Here is a 17,704-nt window from a genome sequence, read left to right as displayed (position 1 = left end):
GAGCAAAGTCGTTCACGCACGGCGGAGGAAGTCGGCAACCAGGAGGGAGAGAGAAAGGGCAGTTCCTCTCCGAGGAGAAACTTGTCCTATCTCTGAGTGTCCTGCGCAGAATGTTTACAAAACGCTCATTAAGGGAGAGGGGATTGCGAGATAGCAACAAATCTGGTGAGCAGCTCACGCTGCCCGAGATAAGGGAGGCAAGGCGGCCATAGCAGAGAGCAAGTCAGATCCAATTACCGGGCCCTGGTCTTGGGGAGGGGGAAGGGGGAGACAGACAGGACGGATCACAAGTTTCAAGACAAGAGCTTCCAAACTTGTCATCTCTGTGTGACACGAGCCGCGCACAACCCAGGGGATAAAACGGCCACTTCGCCCTCACGGGAGCCAGAGCCCGTTGAGGTTGGAGGCTCGAGCGGCGCCATGGATTCCATAGTGCTCCAGCTGTGGGCTGTCCTCTCCCTCCTGGTTCACCTTGCTGCCTGCAGTCCCATCCTGAGCCTGGAGCACTCTTCCTTGGAGGAAGACGCACCTCTTTTCGACGAGATTCTCTCCGAGCAGGATGGGGTTGATTTCAACACGCTGCTCCAGAATATGAAGAACGAGTTTTTGAAGACCTTGAACCTCTCTGACATTCCCCTGCACGAGTCGGCCAAGGTGGACCCGCCAGAGTACATGCTAGAGCTGTACAACAGGTTTGCCACCGACAGGACATCGATGCCTTCTGCAAACATCATCAGGAGCTTCAAAAATGAAGGTAAGAAATGTGCATCTCTGGGAGAAGAGAATGGAAATGAGTGTCTTTAGAGTCAGAGCGAAATGTCTTGGCCAGTCACTGAGCACGAGCTGAGCTGGAGAAAAAGGCCTTTAGGTGAGGATGGTCTTGGAAATCGGCAGCTGACACTGGGTGTGCCAGGGGTGCTCAGATCCCACACCTTGTGGGACAGATCCCTTGTCCTTTGCTCTGGAGACTGCAAGGTTTTGGGGGAAAATATGCCTTTCATATTTGGGCAGCACCACATATAATTTTGGTGCATCATTTTCTTTATCCCTGTAATGACACCCATCATTTGCAATTAGCTGGTTGGTTTTTCAAATGGGTACCTTCAGTGATATTTGAAATGAAGGCAAGAGATGTTTTTACACACTGTTCAGAGGTGCAATATTTTCATATTATGAGCTTAACCACATACAGCTTTCTGTTAATATCCTCTCACTATTGATCCCTGTGGTGTTTGTAATGGTTTCTTCCTTTGGCACTGGAGCACAGTCCAGCAAATACATAGAAATATGTGAAGTGGAATATTGGATAACCCTTAGGCTTTACTTTGGAGGACCAAAGTATTTCCTAATAAAACCAAGCAAACAAACAAACAAAATCTGAAGAAGTCTAACTGTGCCCTTAGGTCATTTCCCTGTATGTTTTTCCTTCATCATTCCCTCTCAGTTCAACAAGGATGAGATAATTCTTCAGTACTAACAATCAGTAATTTGCCAATGCCTTTTTACACCAACACAGGTTTTATGTTAAAAATGTTTTTCAACTAACCAATTCCAAATTCCCATTACTCCACTTGATTCACATGTAACTTCTCAGGGGCACACGCAGCTGTTCAAACTGCCACGGGGCCTCTCTCATGCTTTGTTACTTTAATTAGTGAAGTCAGAGATACTTTTGCTTTTTCTCTAACATTTGCATATTCAAAATGATGAGCTATGAGGGGAGGCTCCATGGAAGTCATTTGAGTTCTGCAGTGCAGTGAGATGCCAGGAGAGAATCCCAAAGCCCTGCTCTGCTCAGACCTCCTGCCAGGCCCGGACACCTTTTACCAGCAGTGAGTTTCTGGTTTGAAGAGGCACTACTTTGTGGTTTAAAGGTTCTTTACACACCTTCTCCAGCGTGGAGAAGATCTTTGGAGGGTTGGTGGCAAGCCAGTTATGCCCAGTGGTGCCCAGATGCTCACCTGCAGAGCCGTGCCTGTCTCTGCTCACCTGCAGGAGTGAGGACACGCACAGGACTGGGGTTGTTCTCTTCTCAGTTTGCACTGTTTGGAAAAAATTAACAGGATAAAAAATGCCAAGAACAATATACTCAAGAAAAATAGTTTAGGGACATAACTCTGAAATCATTCCATCTGCAAAACCGAAATCCAGGTTTGCAGCACTGAAGTGGCACCGACTGACCTTTGCCAGCATCACAGGTGGGGTTGGCAGCTCTGTGCCATCCCATACCTGTGTCATCACTGCAGAAGTTCTACACCAGGTGAGGTAAACTTGGCTTAAACTTCTGCCATTTCAGTGTTTCTCTCCCCTCCTCCAGTCCAAACCAGCAGGATGTGAAGTCAGACTGCTGATATTAACCCAGCTTCATAACTGTACATGGTTGAAGGACTATGCAGTCAATGTTTGCTATGTGTCCTGAAAGTCTGTGAAACCAAGAACCATCCATTTCATGCTAAAGAGCTCTTTTGATAGAGAAATTCATTATTTGGAATGATAAGGACAGGAGAAAGAGACCATGACATTTTTGTTGTTTCCTTTCCTGCTGAAAATTGGCAGTAATGGTAGTTTCATTATTTTCCATTAAATCCTTTATTATAGAAATATAACAGGTTGCATGACTGGAACTTGCTCTTTGTTTTAAACCATGGACCATAATGTTGTAAATGGGGCTGTAATCAGTTCTTAATACCTGAATAAAAGCCCCATGGGAAAATTTTATTTTCCTGTGGACTCCAAATCTTCCTTCCTGACCCTCCTAGGGATGTACTGGGAACAGCAGGAGATCTTTCACCCTATGCACTTTCCAGCTGAAGAGCAGAGTCACAACCTGGCTTAGAATGGACCATCTCTCCTGCCCTGCTAACACTCACTCAGCTTCTTACACGTGGTGTGGCCTTCCCCTTCCTCCTGGGAAATTCCTTGTGTTCATCTTCCATATGATCAAGTGGAATTTCTCCACCCTGGCCTTATTTGTAAGCTTTGTTTTAGCATATTAAGGTCTAGGAAACCCCAAAGATTACTTCCAGTGTAGAGATTATAGCTCAGCTTAGATAACATTGTCTTTAGCTCCCAGTCTGCTCCTACCCTGGCACTGTGCACCACCTTTACCAACTGACATGCAGGGAAATGGAAGCAGAATCACCCCTCATTTTTTTAGTTATGAACAGATGAAAATTCAGAATGAAAAAAAAATTAAAAAATAAAAAGGCAGGTGCCTCAAAGCCTCAAAACTGGAATGAAGCAGGACAAGTCACGTGCTGATGGTAATTAACTGCTTGCCTAAGTGCACTGGTGGAGCATGGCCAGTACTTGCAGCTTTATCAGTGTCAGTTTTCTACAAAGATATGAAAAATGGAGTAGTCAGAGATGAAGAGTTTGCCTTTGCAGAAATTACAGTGGCTGTGTCCTGATGTGTTTTCTGGGTTCTGAGGGGGCAGTGAATCCCCCCAGGGAGCTGGTCCCTGCGCTGGGGCAGAACTGCACCTTGTCTGTGTCCAACCAAGCACAGACAGGACAGGCAGATATTGTACTTCTTACATGTTTTGTCGACTAAAGCTGCCACGGGGGCCTGACTGAGTGCCCTGTTTGACTGCTCCCCTGAAGCCCACTGGGTCTGTGGCAGGACTGATGCTCTGGAGGGTCACACTGGGTGTTCACCACCTGCTCTTCCCAACCAGGAGCCTTTACATCTCTCAGAGCAACTTTTCCTCCACCAGTGCTTGGCCTTTGCAGTGTCTGAGGGATGTCTGAGCAGCAGGGAATACTTGTTAGCTCAGAAACACCAAGCAGACACAGATCCTTGCACATGCAGCTTTTACATCTCACATTCACTCCAGTGCCACCCCCTTCTTCCCTTCCTCTGACACTGAGGAAAGTTTTTCCCTGTTTATTAAATAGTTGCTGTGCAGCAACCTAGGAGTGATTTGTATTTCAGTATTAGGCCACACATTTTTGATATATAATCCTTCCAGCTGGGAAGGAAGTCTCTGGAAGGGCTGGGGCTAGTAGGAAAATGTCTAAATCCAGGTTTATGGTCTGTAGCATGTCCTTTGACATCTAAAATAAAGTTGGCCTTTTCTCCAAGTACAGTTTTGGGAAGTGCTGAAAAAACACTTTCCTAGAGCTGTTTAGCTGAAACCAAGTAATGGAAAACATGTGGGATAAACTTCAGTGCGTGTGTTTCTGGATGTACTGACATCCTTCTAAAGTATCTGATCTTTGTCCTTTCCAGACTTGGATTCCCATCCTACTGGTGTCACAGGGATTCGGAAATACCCTCTTCTCTTCAACGTCTCCATCCCTCACCATGAGGAGGTCACCATGGCCGAGCTGAGGCTCTACACCCTGGTGGAGCGGGACCAGATGCTCTACGAGGGGCTGGACAGGAAAGTCACCATTTTTGAAGTGCTGGAGAGCGTCCACGTGGGGGTAGGAGAAGAGAGAAAGCTGATGGCCCTGGCATCCAGGCAGATCTACGGCACGAGCAGCGAGTGGGAGAGCTTTGAGGTCACCGAGGCCATCCGGCGCTGGAGAAGGGCCGGGCTGACCACGCACCGGCTGGAGGTTCACATCGAGAGCAGGGAAGGGGAGGAGCGGGACGGGGAGGGGAAACTCGACATCGACATCAACTCCGAGGCCAAGCACGTGCCCCTGCTGGTTGTGTACTCCGACGACCAGAGCAACGACAAGAAGGAGGAGAAGGAAGAGCTGAACGAGATGATAGACCACGAGCAGCTCATGGACTTGGAGCAGCTGGAGGTTGGCCACTTCCACGGCCAGCCCGGCGAGGAGGCGCTGCTCCAGATGCGCTCCAACATCATCTACGACTCCACCGCCCGCATCCGCAGGAACGCGAAGGGCAACTATTGCAAAAAGACTCCGCTCTACATCGACTTCAAGGAGATCGGCTGGGATTCCTGGATCATCGCCCCGGCGGGGTACGAAGCCTACGAGTGCCACGGAGTGTGCTCCTACCCCTTGACAGAGCACGTCACACCGACCAAGCACGCCATCGTCAAGACTTTGGTTCACCTGAAGAACCCCCAGAAAGCCTCCAAGGCCTGCTGCGTGCCCACCAAACTCGACCCCATCTCTATTCTCTACTTGGATGCAGGGGTGGTCACCTACAAGTTCAAATACGAGGGCATGGTGGTCTCAGAGTGTGGCTGCAGATAGTAGGAGGGAAGGCACAGGGGAGGGCACAGGGGGAGTATTTAATGATTCAGTCTGTAAATTTGTACATTTCAGATTTGCTATTTAATGAGGTTATTTAATGAGGCATGTACAGATAATTGTGTGTTTCCTGTTCTGGGGAACGGGCAAGTCGTACGACCGCAGGGATTGTATATTTTGGTCCATTGCTTCCTTCTTGTTGTTCTTCGCTGTCCAAATTATGACCCAGTCCCTCCTCCCATCAGGGCATGGAGCAGATCATTGGATTGTTTGGGAGAGCTCTTTGTGCCAAAGGGGCACATTTAAACTCTCAGAAATAAAGGCATATTTTTGTACTTTCTCAGTGTTCATTGGCATCTACAGGGCTGCTAAAGATAGGTGAGCTATGGTCTGTCACATCTAGATTGTTCAGTTTTCTGTAAAATCTTTATAAAGATCTTTACATGCTCAATTTTTTAAATTTATCTCTGTAGATCTTATTCTCTGTCTGATCATTCTAAATCACTAAGGAGTGATTTATATAACAAGGAGTTAGACTTTTTTCCCTTTTTTCTTGTTCCTTTCCTTACTCTTTCCCTGTCTCAGTTCAAGGTAAGTGGCAGGGATGATCTGGCATCTGGAGCTGAAGGGAACCATTTCCTTTCCCACCTTCCTTAGGAAAACAAGGAGTCCAGAAGCAGTGCCAGGTGTGGGCCATGGCAAGAAATTACCCCTGTGCAGGTTTAGTCCAAAACCAATCTGTGTAAGCTCTGGTTTTGCTGTGGTGGCCACGGGTTGTCTCTCAAGCGCCAGAGCTTTGAGTGGCAGAAAGAGGTGTTGAACATTTCCTGAATCCCTGAAATTGTACCACCTAAAATTGTCCTAGCTAAGAAATTTATCCCCCTACTCAGTCCAGTAAGTTCCAGATGATGCAGCCACACAATCCCACTCTAGTGGCCAAGCAGTGCTGCACCAAGTCTGCACAGAGCAGGGCAGAACAGCAAACCCCTTCGACCCAGTGGGACAGGGAGGATCTTCCCTTTCTGTGAGTGCTGGAGTTGTCAATTCATAAAGACGTTGCCCCCCTCCCCAAACCATAAAGAAGGAGTCACATGCCATGTTTCCGCCACTCCTCCGCAACAAATCCCGGTGATAAGGAGGTGTCGGAGCTGAGAAACAATAGACCCGTCACTTTATTTATACTAAGCTGCAAATTTGTCAGATTCTTGGGAAAGTGTAAGTGATGTTGACTCTTTTAGCCCGTACCAGAGCCTACTGTACTGTCCCTGCATCTGTTTTACACTTTTAAGGGAAAGTTATCTTCCCTGGAAGTGATAAGGGTCTTCGAAAGAATCACTCCAACACTTCATGGGAATGAACACAAAAGACTTTATCAGGCACCAACTAAACCCAGTTTCACCTGTTTTCACACATGCTCTTCTGTGCTTCCCATAATTTATTGACCTATTTATTGACTGTCTGCCTTTGTAATATAATGTAGAATACAGAATGTTTTATTTTTGTGCTGGTGTGTGATCCCACTTGGATAAAACCTTGTACTGATCCTATCTGACGTGGAATCTCTCTGTTGAGTTGTGCTGCACAGAGGGTGGGGCTGCTGATTTATCTTCTCCCCTAGATATTGGTAAATCCCACAGGCCACAGTTTCCTCCCTTGTTTGCAGGGCTGTTCCCTCCCTGCAGTGATTTCAGGAGCGTTCTGGAGCACGTTTGGTCTTGTCCAATGTATGACTCCTCTTGCAGGGGTATCATGGCTTTAAGTGCCCAGCTGTGTAGTTTATTGTAGAGTTATGCAGCCTCCACTCATGCTGCCTGTTTCCAGATAGTTATATTGCTTTATTCCTCACCCTGAGAGTGACTGACACCACTCCCAGACCTTTCCCCTGAGCCACTCTGCAATCTGAGCCTGTGGTTAGTGGCACGCTGGAGGAATTCGTGAGAGGTGTGATATTTGCTCTGCTGACATGAACTGGAGCAGCCAGCGGTTGAAGTGTGACCACACAGACCCTTTCAAAACTATCCATGATTCTTATGAAGCCATTTGCCAAGACAAGCCATTCACCTTGTTAGGAGTGATAATCCAGCATTAGGGAGATAATCCGACATTTGCTTTTATCATCTCTTTTCTGCGACTGGTCCCGTGGCAGTGATTTGCTTTTTGCACCACTGTCCTTTCCTGACAGCACCAACGTCCCTGAACAGGGGGTAGGAGGGTCTGTGCCTTAAAAAAAATGTGTAACCCACTGTAATTGCCCATAATCACTATAAATTCTGAAGCAGCAAAGCAGAGGGGCTGAGAGAAAGAGCCTTCTCGCTTTCTGGCAGAGGTCTGCTGTGACAGAGCAGAGTGTGGGGGGTGTTACAGCACAAAGTAAACCTGGGCAGAGGGTCAGTTATCAGTCAGTGAACCTGCATGTCTGAACTCTTACAAGATCAGTGAAAATATCCATAAATATCAATGATAGTTTTTAGAGTCAGGGGCCAGCCAGTCTCTTGCTCTGAGTAACTTTTCTTTATAAAGAGACAAGGACTGTTCTGGATGAAGAGCATTTCAGCAGAGTCTGAGGTGAAAGAAGGAAAGCATGAGCTGTGTCTCACTGTGCTGTTTTGGGAGAAAACTGAGCATCCCTTGAATCCTCCAGCTGCCCCTGTGCAGTTCAGAACCTGAGACTGGAACTGCTGAGGGTGGTGTTTCATTTATGATTTCTCTGCCAGCATTGCACACCTGCCTTTTGAGAAAAACCACACCTTCCTTACCTTTGAATATACAAAGGCATTTGTTGGATGTTCAGGCAGCTGATGGCAGAGATTAGACAAAATACCACCAAAAAGAAATGGGAACAGTTATTTTATAAAGAGCTTTCCCTAAGTAGCACATTGAGGTTGTTTCTGCAAACTCAAAAGTGCTTGGCTTTAAATGCCCCTGTCCAAATAGACATGACACTCACAAATAACATGGTGAGTGTGTGACAAGAGCCAGGGCTGAGCTGGGAGTGCTGGTAATGTCAGGACTCCCTGGAAAAATGTTCCAAGCCCCTGAAAAAATATTTCACTGCATGTTTTCATTTCCTTTGTTTCTTTACTCCTTCCTTCCATCCATCTACATTAATACTGTGACTTCTGTTTGTAAAAAACTTTATTTGTCACATTAAATGCTGGTGTGCATCGATCCATCCATCAATCCACCTCTGAATCATTGTGTGCAACCAAAGCAATCCTCTCTCACCAAATTCATCAACAGCAGTTGGATTTTTGCTTTCATCTGTTTCTAGTTGAATGTGAACAGGGAAGTGTGAGTAGCTATGGAGCCCCTTTTTTGCTGGATGCTGTGTAAAAAGGACAGGCAAAGGGTTGGGAGCAGAAACAGATGAACCAAAGAGAGGAAGAGCCTGGAGAGCAAATCAGGGAGGGAGCAGAGGGAAGAGCTTTGGTCTTAGATTGCTGCTCCTAAATCAACTCCCACCATGCCTCTGGGAGAGCAAGAACTTCAAGATATCTCGCTCATCTCTTTGCCTGTGAAGAAACCCTGGCAGCTGTGTCTCCTGAGCAAACACTCAGCACCAGGGCCAGATTTCACCAAGCTCTTGGAAGTCTGAGGTTCCCTGGAATGATCCATATCTCAGCTCTCTGCAGGTCGGGTAAAATCCCGCCGATAGATTTCTCCCCAAAGCTTCCTTTCCCTGACCCTCTCCTGGGTGTGATCCCCGGAGTCCGGGCTGGCTCTGCAGTGCCCTCTGTAGCTGACTGAGGATACGAATTCCCAGCTTTCTGGGTGTTCGAGCTTCACAGCCCAGCGTCGTTTTGCTGCCCCGGCTGCCCCAGCCCTGCCGGCCCCTTGCTCTGGGCAGACCCCTCTGTTTGGGGTGGTCTGTGAGCCTGGGGACAAGGAACTGTTCTGGCAGGAAAGCAGGGCACCCCTTCTCCCCTGCAGTGCCTGGGCTGGCGCGTGCTGTTCCCGTTTGGAGGTGCCCAAATGCCAATCCCCGGGGAATAAAGTATTTCTGAATATTGTGGACATATCTCTTTCCAAAGTCACTGTGCCCTGCCAGGTGAGCTGGAGCTGAAGACAGGAGGATGAACCTCCCCAAAGCCGAGGTCACTTAGGGAAAATCATCTCCTAAAGATCCATCATCCAAAGCAGCAGCCAGAACTTATTCCCAAATTCTCCTCCCAAGCACCAACAGCTGCACTACCTTTCCTAGATTGCTCAGAGAGCAAAGCAAACCAGAACCTCCAGCAGTGTAGGAATACCAAAGGATCATGAATTTTTGCCAGCCCTGGGCAGTTTGGGTGCCTGGGTCACCTACAGGGAGAGGTGCAGTTTGGGATTTTCTGTGAAACACATTGAGCCAAAAAAAAAAGTAAAATCTATTCATTTTCAGGGGGAAAAAAAATCCAAAACAGGAAGATTTCCTGGCACTTGAACATCTGCTTTGAGTGTTTGAAAAACTACAGCCCAGTGTTAATTTAAACTTCCTCAGGACCCAGTTCAACATTTGGAGTGCAAACACGGTTAATAGGATGGGAACCAGGGGGATGGTGGTTTGCTTACTATATTGGGAAACAAAACCAGAACAAAACCAGCTTGAGATAGAGCTTTTGTTTATATTGCTGACCCATCTGTCTTCATTAATGCACTATTTACAGGAAAAGTTAAAAAATTAGCTTCTGCTCCTTCTTCAATTGCAGCAGCAACAAATAAAAGGCTGAACGGTTCATTTGCCCTCAACTAAAAATGGAAATTCTTATCAGCACCCCTTGGAAGAAGAGGTTTATTATGTGGAGAGTATTACTGTTGAATATTGCTGCTGGGAGCAGGCATTTTGGCCAGAGCTGTGTATTTCTAGCACAGGCAATGTCAGGAGTGCAGAGCACAGGGAAGTGCTTCTGGTCACAGAAAGCACAAACCAGCCACAAAACACGACCCTCATCTTACTCCAAACTCCTGCTTTGAAGTTCAAAGGAGAAATAATGAGTTTTTCCTCCTGTATTGACCCACTCAGGGTAATGGTGTGATTTCCCTGGGTGTGAAATGAGACAGATTTGAGGGAAAGTCTTGGCACAGCTCAGGAATGACCCAAGGTGTGTCTGGCACTGACACTGGATAAAGAGAGGAGGTGACACCCCTTTCTCTGCCCCACGAGTAAAGGGACAGCACAGATGCACTCGAATTTCTGGAGTTTAAATGTCTGAATGAGGACAGATAAAAGGCCCCAAAATGTGTCTGCCTGGAACATCCTCCGGACACAAGGGGCAGGTTTGGCACAGCCTGGCCTGGAGCTGCTGTGGCTGGACAGGGCTGGTCACACGTTTAGTTGGCAGAGCTGGAACCCAAAGAGGAGCTGAGGTGATGGCCCAGCACCCCTGGACATTCCCAAAGGAAACAGACTGTCAGACCTGCTGCGCAAAGGAACTTAGAATCACAGAATCTTAGAATGGTTTGGGTTGGGAGGGACCTCAAAGCCCATCCAGTGCCACCCCCTGCCATGGGCAGGGACACCTTCCACCAGCCCAGGTTGCTCCAAGCCCCGTCCAACCTGGCCTTGGACACTTCCAGGGATGGGGCAGCCACATCTCCTCTGGGAAACCTGTGCCAGGGCCTCCCCACCCTCACAGGGAAGGATTTCTTTCTCATATCTATGAAGACATTGGGAAGATTTGGAAGACTTCTTTAAAAGCTTCTTAATAAGAACAAAAAGCAAATTTTTGCTCTATCAGCCCACTGAAAAAGAAACACCCATTGAAAAATCAAACCCAAACTGTCTCTCTCCAAACCACAAAGGCAGTGATTTCCAAAGGCAGGGGTTTTATCAGTCATTGTCACAGTTCCACATCCCACTACAGGGGTGGGTTTTGGAATGACCTCACAGCCCTAGGAAACATTTTGGGAACAGATCTGGCTGATCTTGCCTCCCTCTCCTTCCCCCCCCCCCCCTCCCTGCTCGCCCCCATCCCTCTGTCCCTCCCCATCCCAGGTTCACTCCATGTGTTCTCCGGCCTCGGCTCTGCCGCCCTTCCCGGGAACGGGACTCGAGGCACATCCATGTCTGTTCCTCAGGCAGGAGCAGCTTCCTGGAGAAATGCAGGGCCCTGGAGAGCAGTGGAAGGAGCAGCCCTTGGAACTGCTGCTTCTTTCCCCCGATAAAAGTGGAGAGAAACATCCACCTTTTGATCCCCTTGTCAAGAAGATGAATAGTGGAAGGGGGTCCAGCTCTCCCTGCTTCTCCCTGGACTTCTCCTGCAGCAACCGAGGGGTTTTGCTTTCAGATACAACCTAGTAAATCCCAATTTACCCTCCTGCCCCTCAGGGAGTCACTTCAGATGTCAGTAAGAGCAGAACTGGAGCTGATGATCAGGTGAGAAAATTTCTCCCTCAAATCCCAACCCACCACACAACATTGCTGGCAAAACTTGGTGGGAAATGGATGCATTCTCCCTGAAAACTGAGGTACTTCTTGGGGCAGGTAATGCCAGAAAATGCAGAAGAGCTTTGCAAACATCTCTACTGCAATATATCCTGCAAAATAGCCAGCTCAGGGCAAAAGAGCTCCTGCTGGGAATAGGAAGTTTGCTTGTTTTCTGCTGTTGGTACATGCCCATCACAAATTGATCCACCTCCTGCTCAGCATTTCAAGGGCTTAGCAGGACCTTTGACTGCATTTTTTTAAGTAAACAAAGGAAATATGAGGGATAAAAGCAATCAACATGTCGGCAATAAAGGAAATTATATGAGAGGGATGGATTTCCGTGCCAGGGAGTGATGCTTCCTGAAAAGAAGGGGGGTCCCTATCTCCAAATATTACATTTTCTGTGAAGGCCAGCGAAGACAATGGGTTGTGTTTTTTTTTAGATGGGCCACTGCAGGACCATTAATTCAGTATTAACATGACTGTTTTGCAGGAGCTGCTGTCAGTCGTGTCTGCAGTGACTTCAGGCTGAGGGGATGCTCGTTGCAGCACTAGAGCTCCCCAAACAATGTCCTTCAGCCCCGTGTGACTGAGGCTGTCCAGGCTGGGAGCGGCAGATGGTGTTGAAAATATACGTGTTGAGTTAAGTGAGAAGGTTTAAATACAGGGTGGTCTCTGAAATCAAGTACAGTAGCTGACTAGCAACAGGGGCTAAACAACAGCCCAGCCTTCCAGAGCTCAGGTTTATGTTGGCTTTGCTGTAGCAACTCCTTATCTCCCCCGAGATTAGAGCAGCTCAGATCAGTTGTTGTGAGATTTGGTGGAATCCGTTTCCTGAGCTGTCACCGCTGGCTAATCAGGAGAGTGGGAAAGCAAAGCTGCAAAACTGCAGAACTGATCATGCCCTGTTTGCTTTTATCGTCGCTGGGTTTTAGGTTATTTATAAAATTTAGGTTAAAATAAATTTACATTAAATGTATGAAGGGAATTTCTCCCTCTAAGGGTGGGGAGGCCCTGGCACAGGTTGCCCCAAGAAGCTGTGGTTGCCCCATCCCTGGAAGTGTCCAAGGTCAGGTTGGAGCAACCTGGGCTAGTGGAAGGTGTCCCTGCCCATGGTAGGGTGGTTGGAACTCGATGCTCTTTAAGGTCCCTTCCAACCCAAACCATCCTGTGATTGCATGATTTTAGATGCCCAGCTCCATGTCCTGGCCCAGAGAAGCCTCCATCCAGCCTGACACATGACCCAGCTGAGCTGCAAGCAGAGCACAGGTTGTACTGGAGGAACGAGGAGCCCTTTTAGCAGTTCTAAAGCACTGGGAGCTGGGTTCACCATTGTTGCTCCCTCAGCAGAGCCACTCTCTGCAATCCCACCCTGAATTCCCCCTGGGTTAAAATGACAGTGAGGATCCACAGGAAACTGAGTCCCACACCATTTGGAGGCTCCTGGGCTGATGCAGCTGTTGATAGAGTTGAAGGGATTTGATTCTGACTTACAGCAGTTGGTTGCTGCTGAGATGGACACAAAGAGACTTTGTGCAAATACCACCTGCTATCCAAAATCTCCCTTAGAGCTTTGTACCAGTATTGAAGTTATTCTGGCATGGAAAGCAATCTCCTTTCATCCACAGCTGATTTCCTTGCTGAGCTCCCTCCTTTTCCCTCAGGATTTCTCCAGCTCACAAGGTTTCTTGTTCTTTCCCACTCCTCTGCCCATCGACAACTTGCACCAGCTGCAAATTTGGCCCAATAATATTGATTGCATGTTTGTGCTTCCTCTGTGCACCCTAATTAGCGGGTTTGAGATAAGCCCTGTGCCCTGAGCAGGAGTTAATGTCAGGGGAGCAGAGCAGCCCATCCTTGGCAGGGCAAGTGTCCTTCCTGCGGGGCTGCCACACACCAGCCCCCTGACAGTGCTCAGGGCACTGCCTGCAGCACTAATGAGCTCCAGGGCAGGGAAACTGTTTAGACAGGGGCCTCAGGGAGCTGCATTAACCCCTGCTCAGACTGCAAGAGAGAGGAGTAACTTTCAGGGCAGAGCTTGGTTAAGCCAGACCTGCCGCAGGCTGTGGTGCACTCACAGGGGTGTGGCGGCCTTTGAGGGATCCTCTGGGACACAATAACACCTCTAGGAACGAGCAATTGCACCTTTCCCTTCATCCCAGCTGTTCCTCTGTCAATAACCATCTTCCTTCTGCATCATTCTTCCCAGGGAAGGAACCAATGTCTTCACCACCAGTGCCAATGTTGTCAACACTTCTGCCTCAAACCTCCAGGCCGAGCTTAATAAAACGAAGGTCACCTGGCGAGACTGGAGACCAAGTCACTATCACAAACATTTATAGATCGGATTTATTTATTTATGGAATGGGATTTAGGTCTCCCAAGACTTGGTCTGGCGGTGCCTCATATGTTTGCCCTGCAAACATTTTCAAAAGGCTTCGTTTCTTCTCTGCTGCATTTTGGAAAGTAAATACGTGTGACCTCGATGGTTCGACCTTCATTGGGACTGAAGACTGAGTTAGTCTGGTTTGAATGGTGGGTGCTGAGCTCTCTGCTGCAGACTCTGCCTGGTGCAGGGTCACCTCCACAGGCCACGGGCTCCTTGCTCTGGTGTTGAAGCTAAAAGAGGGTGGGGAGGTCAGGCAGGAGAAGCACAAGCACTCTGACCCTCACCAGGGTGCTGAAAACACCGGAGGTGCAAAGCACATCAAAGTTCCCTCTCCCCCTTTGGTGGGATGTGAGGAAGCTTCGCTGTTCCTGCACGTGAATCCTGAACAGCAAAGGGACAAATGGAATGAAGACTCTGCTGCAATTTTATTTCTAAAGCCACCCTGCTGCCATCATCAGGGAGGGCTGATGTCTGAGTGAGCACAAGCGGGTCAGAGTGGATGACAGCAATTTAATCTGCTGATACCTTTCCATACCTTCTTGTGCTATCCTTGACCCCAAGCCAATGCCCTTCCACTGCCAGCTGGGGGAAAGATCCTGTCTTTTGGAGCTAATGAGTTTCTAAACATGCCTTCTGCAAACTGTAAATGGGATTTATCCCCATTTCAGACTTTACGGAGCTTTCTTTACACTGGATAGGAGGAATATAGTGAAGGAGCAGGATGTTCCCACTCCCCTAATGGAAACATCCCTTCCCAGGTTGTGACAACACTCCAGTTTCCAGTGGACATTTTGACCTTTCACTGTCTGTAGCTGTCATGTTGGGAACAACTGTCCTTGGGGTGCTTGGCTGACCTCCTGACTCCTTTTGGAATGGCATTTCCACAGAGCTCAGCACCTAAAATGAGCACCAGAGTTCTAGTGGCATCAGAAATGTTGGATGCATATGAAGGCAACACTTAGCAGCATCCAAAAATCCACCCTCTGAGCCCCAGGAGGGGACACACAGGGTAAAGGTGTCACTGAGAAGTCTCAAAACTGCCAATGGCCCTCGGGGTTGAGTGTGGATCTCATCCAGAGCACATGGAGGGCAAGGGGAGACTCTCAGGCTGGATGGCAGCCTGTGCCAGCCTTTATCAGGCAGATGAGGAAGGAAACAAGGCAGTGCTGTGGGGAAAGGAAAGATTTACCTCTCACATGCTCAGAGAGCAGGTGCCAAACTGACGCTTATCCTTCTTTTGTTAATAAGAGGTCAAAGCCTGGCCTCTGCCTCCCTGGCTGCTTCGGGAACCCACCCGCTTGGAAACAGCTCCCTGGATGCAGCAAACATTTGGGCCAGCTGGTGAGATTCCTGCTACCCTGTCCCCATCCCCATTATCAGCACGCTGTGTGAGAAGAGCTGAAATATCACAGTGCTTTTACACGTGATAAAGCAAATTTTCACCGCCCACAGCAGCGGCCGCTGACGGCGCCGGGAGCGTCGGTGCCCTGGGCTGGGCAGGGCTCACCAGGGTGCTCTGGGCACAGGGAGGCATTTTGGACAGGGTTAGACATGAAAAGGGCTTTTTGTGAGGCTTCCCCACATCATGGGCTCGGGATAAAGAGGATATTTCCTTCCCACCCAGCTCTCTGCTCGCTGGGCTGTTCAGCTCGCTGAGGGCTCTGGTGTTTGCTAAAGGTCGAGCACACCCTGCAGTCCTGCTGTGGCAGTGCCACCGAGGGCCCTGCTCTGCCCACGGCCAGGGAGATCACACCCAGTTCGTCCCTCTGTATTCAGCTGAAGTTACAAACCTTATTTCTTAAGAAACCTCATTCCTTAAGAAACCTGATTCCCAGTTAACCACTGAGCACTTCTGGTTATGGGAAATATCTCCTGAGAAAACTCTTGCAAAGGAAAACACTCGGTGAACTATTCTTGGTGGGGACAATGCATGTGGTGAGCTTTTGGCAACAGGAATTATCCAGGGAAGAAGCTGTCCCAGCTGGGGCCTCTGTGCATTATTCACCATGCAAATGCTCAAGGCATCTCCCAGCTTGAGCAACTCAGAATTCCTAAACTTGCAGGGTTTTGGGGGACTAGAACAGATGAGGATTTTCTTCAAAGAAGTTCTTATTTGGACAACTCTTGTCCCTGCTACCATGGCTGCTTCCTCCTGCGTTACCAGGATGCTGCTTTTTCCCAGGTTATTTTTCCTCCAGGTCATTTGGACCCTGTGGCATCCCTGTGCTGCAGCAAGGTGGCAGGAAAACACAGGGAAAACTCTGGGACTGCTCCCAGGGTTTGGGACATTTTTTCTCCCCACCTGGGTGAACAGTTATCCATACATTCACTTTGGCAGTATTTTCTTCTCAGAAGCAGCCTGGTCTGGGGTATCTTTCAGCTCCCATGTAAAGGAAGGACAGACTGATCACTCTGGAATTGCCACGGGGAACAACATGTTCCCACTGCTCCTGGGGCTGGACAAGCTGGGACAATCCCCCCTCAGGAATGGCCGGACACTTCCCGCACGTCCACCTCGCCTCCCCCAGCAACGTGCTCCTCTGAGCAGTGGCCAGGCTAAAAAAGGAAAGTTCCCTCATGCCAAAAATGCAACTTTGATAATTATGAGGGGATAAGGCAGAATAAGTGGGGCTGGCTCGGGATCCGGAGAGAATAATGTGGGAAGGATAATTTTATTTTCTTGCCTCTCACGCCTTCCAAACCCTTGGATACAACTAAGTGAATTCCTAAATTAAGTCAGTAAATACCTGAGAAGAGCAAAACAGATTTTCTGCTCTAACACAAATAATCCTAAACAGTGAAAGGACTGAAATTATAGCCCAAAAGGTGTCATGTTTTCACCCCAAAATGCACGATTGAACAGCTTTACATGCACTGAGGTCTGTGGTTTAATGGCTCTAATTTGGAAAGTTGTATCACATTTAAAGGGACAGGAAAATCCTCAGTCTGATTCATGGGTTGTCACCTTGGTGATGCTCTGGGTGTCCTCGGGTTGTGCACTGAGGGTTAAGGGGGTGAAAAACTGCCCTCCTGGCAGTTTCCAAGCCCACAGTGCCCAGGATAGGGCTGAAAAGGACCTTTCTGTAGGATTTATTCTTTATTCTTTATTGTAGACAGTCTGTTGTGCCTTTACATGACAGTAGTAACTTCAGATATTCTAGAGGATCCAGAATCAAAGCCCAAATCCTGCTGAGCTGAGAAGCCACCAAACAGCCCTCCATGAGTTTACATTGCCCCTCGCAGCACAGAGGAGCAGCAACCCCTGCTGCAGGTGCAGGAGACACTTTCTCTGCTGCTTCTTCCCCAAAAAGCTTCATGGCTTGGCTGCAGGAAAAAGAAAAAAAAGAAGGAGGAAGGAAATATAAGTTGTGCATCGATCAGTTTTCAGGGGTCTCATATTGTGGTGTCTCCACAGAAGATGTGGAAGTGCATAAAATCCAGAGTAGGATTTGGGCAGTGCCAGTGTTCAGTGTTCAGACACAGTGCTCTGGGCTGAGCAGAGAGGAGTCTCCTTCAGGGAAGGAAAGGATGTAGTTTCACAGCTCTGGCATGGGCACATCCATGGTTCTCTCCCAGGAAAAAGCTCACTTTTAAAACAAAAGGAACACCCTCCTTATCTTACAGCCCCCAGCTCACAAGGTGCCCGTGTCTGTTCCTCCAGGCACTGAGGAATTTCCAGCCCACCCGACCTCCATTGCAAAGTCTATCTTTTAAAGATGACCTCTATAAACACTCCA

General features: G+C 48.3%; 1 protein-coding gene across 1 annotated transcript; it reads left to right on the top strand.

Annotated features, from left to right (window-relative positions):
• Positions 1-204: 204 nt before the first annotated feature.
• On the top strand, positions 205-5,341 carry BMP10 (bone morphogenetic protein 10). The gene is made up of 2 exons (XM_064637958.1): positions 205-754; positions 4,232-5,341. The coding sequence occupies exons 1-2, from the start codon at positions 421-423 to the stop codon at positions 5,173-5,175; spliced, it is 1,278 nt and encodes a 425-aa protein (XP_064494028.1). The 5' UTR covers positions 205-420; the 3' UTR covers positions 5,176-5,341.
• The last annotated feature ends 12,363 nt before the right edge of the window (positions 5,342-17,704 follow it).

This window comes from Pseudopipra pipra, chromosome 28, assembly GCF_036250125.1.
Source record: "Pseudopipra pipra isolate bDixPip1 chromosome 28, bDixPip1.hap1, whole genome shotgun sequence".
Lineage (NCBI taxonomy): Eukaryota > Metazoa > Chordata > Aves > Passeriformes > Pipridae > Pseudopipra > Pseudopipra pipra.
The sequence above is the reverse complement of the archived record's forward strand: the minus strand, read 5'-3'. Positions and strand labels throughout refer to the sequence as shown.

What these genes read in the sequence shown, in the direction of transcription:
- BMP10 (XM_064637958.1), top strand. Translation starts at nt 421, where the DNA reads ATGGATTCCATAGTGCTCCAGCTGTGGGCTGTCCTCTCCCTCCTGGTT. An exon ending in CAGGAGCTTCAAAAATGAAG is followed by an intron (nt 755 to 4,231) that starts GTAAGAAATGTG and finishes TGTCCTTTCCAG; the next exon opens with ACTTGGATTCCCATCCTACT.